We start from the raw sequence: 7,710 nt of genomic DNA, 5'->3' as shown, positions 1-7,710 counted from the left end.
TTACTGAACAAACAACTTCAAGTTGGCTAAACTTAAGAATTTAAGTAAAGTTAACCTATGTATGTTAGTACATCACAATAGTAATTTTGAGTTTTTTCAACTTGACCTAACAGTTTGAGTAAACAAGCAGTCTAACTCACAAATTTAAGTTGTTTAAACTTTACAACCCCAGAAGTTGAAGAAACTCAAAAAGGCTGTGCAGCTGGTTGCCTTACATTTTTAAGTTTTCTCAACTTCAGATTTTTTACAGTGTGTGTGTGTCGAGGATGTGTGTGTTAGTGACCACTGCTGTGTTTTCTTTGACCTTACGTTTCCCTTGGATCCACCTCCTCCAAAAAAGAGGGCAGAAAGGCGGTTTATAAATGAGGAGACTGTTCAAAAGTTTTCTGTTTTGTTCGACCCATGCTCCCTGGAGGGATACAGTGACGCAGATGCTTTAATAGAGGCTTTTAACAGCCATTGCTCGGACATCATAGAAAAAGTGGCACCTGCGAAATCAAGCATTGTCTCGCATAAAAAACAGTGTCCTTGGATTGATGAACCTATTAAGAATCTACGATGAAACTGTTGAAAGGTAGAACGTCTATGGAAAACAACAAAACTTGAAGTTCACAGGATTCATCTGAAGGAATTGAGAACCTCCTTAAATGAAAGCCTAAGAAATGCCAGAACCCAATACTTCTCTCAGCTGATATCTTTGAATATGAAAAATCCCAAAACCCTGTTTGACACCATACATTCAATAGTGTCTCCAATCACCCCTCAAACTGTTCTCCCAAGCAGACAGTAATGCACTCCTTACTTTCTTTGTTGAGAAGATTAGAGATATTAGGGGAAACCCCTCACCACCATCTTGTCATGGGTCTGCCTGTGTGTTGTCCCCCCCTAACACTTGGTCCTCCTTTAACCCTGTGACATTACACACTATCTCTACTCTTCTTGATAAAATGAAACCCTCCTCCTGTCCTACGGATGTTCTCCCTACCATGCTGTTCAGAAAGTCTTTTAAGTCCATTGGCCCTTGTATTGTTGATGTGTTCAATTTATCTCTTGTAACTGGGGTTGTTCCCTGCTTCTTTAAGCATTCTGTTGTCGAACCAATATTGAAAAAGCCTAGCTTGGATCCATCACTTCCTGGAAATTACAGGCCTAGTTCTAAATTTCCCTTTGTGTCAAAAATCTTAGAAAAAGTGGTGGCAGAACAACTCACTGTTTATTTTGAAAATCATGAGATCTATGATTAATTCCAGTCAGGTTTTCGTAAAGGTCATGCTACTGAAACTGCACTACTGAAAGTTTCAAGTGACATTTTGTTGTCAGCCGACTCAGGGGAATACACTGTCCTGGTTTAATTAGACCTGTCATCTGCCTTTGATACAGTTGACCATTACACTCTGATCACGAGACTCCGTGATCTGGTTGGGATGTCTGGTTCAGTTTTACAGTGGTTCTCATCATATCTGTCAGGTAGAACCTTCAGTGTTTGTGTGAACCAGATTATGTCCGATACCACTGAGCTAACATGCGGGGTTCCCCAGGGCTCTGTCCTGGGGAACCCCGCAATTTTATTTCTCTTGTACATACTCCCACTAGGAACAATAATCAGGTCTTATAACAATGTATCCTACCATTTTTATGCTTATGACATTCAGTTGGATTGCAGATTTAAACCTACTGAGCTCCATAAACTGTCCTTAGTTGACTGCTTGACCAACATCAAAAAATGGTTAAATGACAATTACCTGAAGCTTAATTCTGATAAACACTGCAAAATTTTTCGCTGTGAATTCAAAATAAATTATTGGATAAGTTTTGCATGACTTTCACAGTAAGGATTACAGCAATATACTGTGAAATGTACTCACAGCAATTTACTGTAATTTCACATCTGTGATATTACGATGCATTGTTGTAAAAGCACAACTGTGTACTGTATCTTCACAGCTTCGGTGACAAAGCAATTACTGTGATATTACAGTACATTTCTGGGGAATTACAAACTTTTGCTGTACATCATTACAACAAGGCCCTGTACTTTTACAGTGTGTAGTGTGAAAGTAATGCACAAGTTGACAGTAATTTATTGTGAATTTACTATGTATACTGTGGAAATCATGCAAAAATTGGCCAATAATTTACTGTGAAAGTAATGCAGATGAAGTTTCCATTTACTGTGAATTTACAATCATTGTACAATTAACACACCAGGGTAGGGTTAGGCGGGCTGGGCGTCATCATAAATCAATATTGGCCTAGTTCAAATAGTTGGTTAGTTAGTTAGTTAGTTAGTTATCCCTTTATTTCAGACCCAGGGGATCCATATCATTAAAAAAAAAAAAAAAAATACAATACATTCATCATGTCTTCCTTTTAACTAAAAGACATTTTTGTACCTTGTAATCAGACATAGGGATGTTTATTTACCTTAAGTTTCGGAGGTAACTTCCTCCTTCAGAAAGGTCCGCTGACGTGGTGCTGGCCGGCACCAGGTCTGCCGACTCTGACAGGTGCGCCGCGCACACAGACTGCCGTAGCCTACTTTCATTATAAACCGACTTTTGTTTATATGCGGTTGCAGCAGCACAACTGACAACAACACAGACAAAATGGCTGATTATTGATTGCGCAACTCGGCGATTCGCCGGTAATCGCACTGTGCGCATTAAACGGTTTTGCAGAGGCTGGAGGAAAGTTGCATGATTTACACCGTATCCACGTTCGCGTTGCGTGCGTGACCGTGCATGTGCTCGTGCATGAACGCTCGGGCGCGGTACAAACGTTGTAATGTGAGTAGCCTCTAACTCATTCATTTCATTGGATAACATGTCGCTGGGTGAGGTGGACGTCCCTGATTGATCGAAAAGATTCTTCTGATTGGCTGAGCCTCTTGTAAAAGTGGCCCAGCCGCCACCGCCTCTGCTCTGCAGGCATAACTTATCGATCACAAGTGGCTTTTCTCAGGCTCAACAGACAGATCACAGATAAACAGAACCGTTTTTAGTCAAAAGAAAAAAAGGCTCTTGATGAGCACTTCAGCGTGAGAAATCGGAGGTGTGGCGTGAGAGCGTGTGGAGCCAATCAAATGGGTGAGTCTCACGGCCAATGCGTGAGAGTTGGCAGCTCTGCTGTAATATCAAAGGATACTGTAGATTTTACAGGTATTCATTGGGATATTACAGGGGAACTTAATTACAACAAGTTACTGTAAAATAATACTGTTAATTATTGTGAAATGCTGGTAATTTATTACAGTGAAACAGAAACTTTGATTATTGCACCAGATGACAAAATCCCTCAGATCAGGCAATACATTGGTGATGTACTAGGCTCATCGGTCCAGCCAAGCCTCAGAAACTTAAGTGTCGTCCTTGACTCTGCAATGTCTCTAGAGCAGCACTCCAGACAATTAATAAGAAACTGCTTTTTCCACCTGAGGAACATTGCAAAATTAGGTGATATGGTGTCTAAAGCGGAACATGAGATGGTCATTCATGCTTTTATCTCTTCTCGTCTGGACTATTGTAATAGCCTTTTTACTTGTCTTAATAAGAAAGAGCTTGACATCTCTGACCTGATCAAGCCTCATGTACCTGCCCGTACCATGAGGTCATCAGATCAGAGATTGCTAGTGGTTCCTCAAACCCACTTCAAGACCAGTGGTGACTGGTCTTTTCAGGCAGTGGCACCCAAACTTTGGAATGCCCTGCCACTCTCTCGACGATGTTCTGATTCTGTGGGACTCTTAAGAAACAGCTGAAAATATTTTTATTTACGCAGGCTTTTAATTAGTGTGTTTTTAGGTTTTATATTTTATGTTTTATTGTTGTACTTTATTTATATTGATATGCACTTCATGTTTTTATTGTTTTATTTTATTTTATTTTATTGTAAAGCACTTTGTGATTTTTATCTGCGAATGGTGTTCTATAAATAAACATTACTTACTTACACCCATGACTGCACAGCAACATACCAATCCAACATCACTGTGAAATTCGCGATGACACAGTGGTGGTAGGCCAGATCTCTAATAACGAGACAGCCCCCGTAGATTCATGCATGTAAATAAGTACCCATACATTCATGCATGTGACGCATAAAAATCTTGAACTTGAACCTGAACCCCTCTTCAAGGTCCACTATACAGAGGTCATGAAGGGAGAATGCAGAGCTAAACCACTAAAGACAGAGCCGACATTCCGTAAGTGTTAAATTCATTTTTATTTTTCAACCAAAACATATGTTTTGGGCCTGTTGTATTAGGTATTGCTCTTATATGTTATAAGAATTTCAACATAAAGTAACAGTAAAAACTAAAACACACACAAAAAAACAACCTTATAAAAACAATAAATTAGATAAATTGTCAAATGTCAGGAGGTATTTAGAGGAACACTTTCAGTCATTGTGGAAAAAAAAGGTTAACAAAGTGTTGTGCATGTATTTTATAAAACAGGGTATGTTGTCTTTGTGGACCCAGCACCATACACAGATGCAGTATTGGCCATCCCCGTTCCAGAGGACCTAACTGCACAGTTTGAGCGGCCTGACAAGGAGGAGGTCATTGCCAGCTATGTGTCCCTGTTCAATCGAGGGCCAAATCCCACACAGTGGCCTTCAGCATCAGGAAACTCCGTGTGGATGCGAAGGACCACACAAGCTGGAATGACGACCCGGATTCTGCGCCCCAGGAAGCCCCCGCACCAGCTAACGAAGCTGCGATATGCGAAATACCTGTAATGACTCCAAACCATTTTAGTCTTGCAAATATTTTTTTATGGTGTGTGTCACACTTTTTTTTCCCTTATGTGCATTGCCTGTTAGGCTGGCCCCGTGTTCTGATTATCACTGGTATTACTTATATGTAAATTATTTGATGTCAATAAATGCTTGAAAGAGTTTACAGAAATGACTCCTGTGAATACATAAATATTTTACACACCACCTGCTTATGGAAAAACTATACAAATAAAAAAAAAATTGCTAAATCAATTCATTTAACTGTACGGTACTCACATTTGTCACGTGTTATTACAGTTGTAAGATTATGTCCACTGAAGCAAAGCAAGGCTACATAATATCTTTGATTTAGATACAAACTATAACATTTTGCAAATAAAAGCATAACATACTGGTGTATTCCTCTCAGCCGTAAAGGACCATAGTCAGCTCGGTATATTTGGCAGGCATTCTGCAGAGAGTACACATTGAGGCAGACAGGCTCCAACCCAGGATGGTCTACCATACATGATGGCTCATCCTCAACCTCCCGCAGCCGTCTGGTAACCTACAGGGAATTACAAAGGATAAATGTCATTATATCTTATACTGTAAATGTAACATGTAGCCTAATCAAGATAAATTAGTCTTCTCTTTGGGTATGGAGATACTACCTGTGGTATCTCTAAACAGCAGATATTCTCAGCTTCTGTGGGCATGGTAGCACAGTTTCCACAGGAGCACCTATCCAAAGAAAAAAGTGAACATTTCACCAAAACGTAAGTGGACAAGCAGAGGTGGATAAGAAGTAAGCTTGACCTAATCCTTTCAAGTGCATAAAACATCATTTGTCATATGTATGTGACTAATGTGGAGATGGAGAACAGTGTCATTAACACAACACAACACTGCCTCGAATTTTGACTAAACTGACTAAAACATTATTGATACAGACAGACATATTTATGCTGAATTATAGCGAGGTAAGTACATTATATTGTGAAAAATAAATGACAGGGCGCTGTTATGATAAACATTTCTGCTCAAAACATCAGTCTAACTGAGCATATGTTCAGGCTAGTAACAGTCCTCTGACGACAAAACCTTTTCCGTAGACTGCAAGAATACAGATAACAATAACGTTATTCCGCTTTTCACAATATCGCACATTCACCAAAAGAACTCCGACGAGACAGCGGAGACGTAACCGTTAGTAACGTTACCTAGCTACATGTAAGTAACAGTGTAACAACACACACGAACAAAGTAAAAGGTAAAATATAAAGACACATAATATTTGTAACTAACCATTCAGAAACGTCCTGCTGCAGCCGCAGAGTTTGAATTTCTTCAGGAGCCTCTCCTTCTGGGTCAGATTCTGGATCACATTGGTATGGCTGTATCACATCGCTTCTATGAGCCATACCTACTTTCTGTAAACATTAGCGCATGGTACCGGAGCGCAAGCCACAGCCCCTTCCAGAGAGGGGCATGAACCAGGCGTGGACAGACCAGCTCATTAGCATTTAAAGCTACAGGCACAGAAACAGCTTATTCTCAGTAGAGCTCTCTAGAGGAGGGGTACAGGCTGGCTAAAATCCAGGAACAAACTGGATTTTTAGGTAACAAACTTCAAATTTACTGTTGTGGGACCTCTGAGACCTATGTGAACTTGTTGAAAAGTAGTATAATATGGGACCTTTCATTTTTAATAGTTTGAGTATTAATTTTAGTCACAAAAAACATAAGCACCAATGCCTCGTCATGCTTAATGTGTTGACAAATTTGACCAAATTGACCACAACTAAAACTGAGGACATCTTCTGTATATTTCTGTTTTATTTTGAGTTTTGTAATTACACAATATTGTTTCAGTTAGTTTTAGTTTTTTCTAAAGTCTAGTTTTTGTTTTTAAAGTAGCTTCACTTAGATAACGTGACCGTGCAGAGTGCCTTGTGCCCAGTGCATGCAGGCACAGGCTGCACCCCCTCTGACACCTGGATGAGGAGGAAGCAGCCACAGAGAGTGGACACATGGACTGATGGAGAACGTCTTACGTCTGACGGTGAAGACCACGGTGAGCAGAAGCAGCAGCAGCACGGCCACACAGACAGCCACAATAATGAGAACACGGTCACCTGCAAGACAAAACCACACAGGGATGTCCAGCATCATTAACAACACCACCATCATCATCGTCACAACACTCACAGCGTCATGGAAACGGATTTGAAAGACAAGGGCTGGTCGACATTTTGCTGTTTGTATTTGCCTGCTCTGTGCGTCTGCACTCAGGACATGCGAAACCACTTTGAGTCTCTAAATTAATTAATTAATTAATTAAAATATACATATATTTTTTGTTTAGTGATTATTTATTTAGATATGTGTGAATGTCTGTGTCAGACAAATAAATGAGTAAATGAATAAATAAATAAGAGACAGTAAAAAGAAATGCAACCATATAGAACCCCTAGTTCAAATCTGGTAAAACAAACAAAATATTGAGGAAATGTGCAAAATGCTTTTGAATGATAGGGGTTTGGGAACGTTTCAGTGGGAGTCCACTGATTCCACTTTGGCTGCTGTGGCTTGGAGCCGGCAGCCCCATTGTCTCACCAGGACGCTCAGACGGGGAGGGAGTGTGTGGAGGAAGGTCTGATGAGATCAGAGATGTAGTTTTTGGTGTGCTCCATGTGGGCGGCTGCGTTGGTGACACTAAGGGCAGACAGGAGCCAGTTAGTGACAATGTTTAAATTCAAAAAAGGAGGCTAAAGAGAAAATAAATAAGGTAGAACTTGGGAAAAGGTTCCTGGCCAAAAAGAAAGAAAGACAGAAAGAAAGAAAGAAATCCACCTTTCAAAAAAGTGACACATAATAAAACAAATAAAACTTACAAAATGATCGATGAGTGCAAATGTGATCTGGCTACTGGCAGCTTAAGCATTTCATCAATATCATTATTAATGATAAATAATAATAATTATTATT

The 7,710-nt window shown here is 39.9% G+C and overlaps 1 protein-coding gene across 1 annotated transcript; it reads right to left on the bottom strand.

Annotated features, from left to right (window-relative positions):
• Positions 1 to 4,571: 4,571 nt before the first annotated feature.
• LOC115359203 (P2X purinoceptor 7) lies at positions 4,572 to 6,186 on the bottom strand. Its single transcript, XM_030051553.1, has 4 exons — positions 6,028 to 6,186; positions 5,394 to 5,463; positions 5,133 to 5,287; positions 4,572 to 4,743 (listed from the first exon to the last, which is right to left on the bottom strand). The coding sequence occupies exons 1-4, from the start codon at positions 6,141 to 6,143 to the stop codon at positions 4,572 to 4,574; spliced, it is 513 nt and encodes a 170-aa protein (XP_029907413.1). The 5' UTR covers positions 6,144 to 6,186.
• Positions 6,187 to 7,710: the final 1,524 nt, after the last annotated feature.

Source organism: Myripristis murdjan, chromosome 5 (assembly GCF_902150065.1).
Source record: "Myripristis murdjan chromosome 5, fMyrMur1.1, whole genome shotgun sequence".
Lineage (NCBI taxonomy): Eukaryota > Metazoa > Chordata > Actinopteri > Holocentriformes > Holocentridae > Myripristis > Myripristis murdjan.
Note: the sequence above shows the minus strand (reverse complement) of the source record. Positions and strands in the feature narration are given on the sequence as shown.

Bases quoted from the DNA above. Each gene is read 5' to 3' on its own strand.
- LOC115359203 (XM_030051553.1), bottom strand. From the start codon at position 6,143: ATGGCTCATAGAAGCGATGTGATACAGCCATACCAATGTGATCCAGAA. The intron at 5,464-6,027 runs GTTAGTTACAAA...TTCTTTGGATAG, and splicing joins CAGCAGGACGTTTCTGAATG to GTGCTCCTGTGGAAACTGTG. The intron at 4,744-5,132 runs GTATGTTATGCT...AATGGTTTGGAG, and splicing joins CGGCTGAGAGGAATACACCA to TCATTACAGGTATTTCGCAT.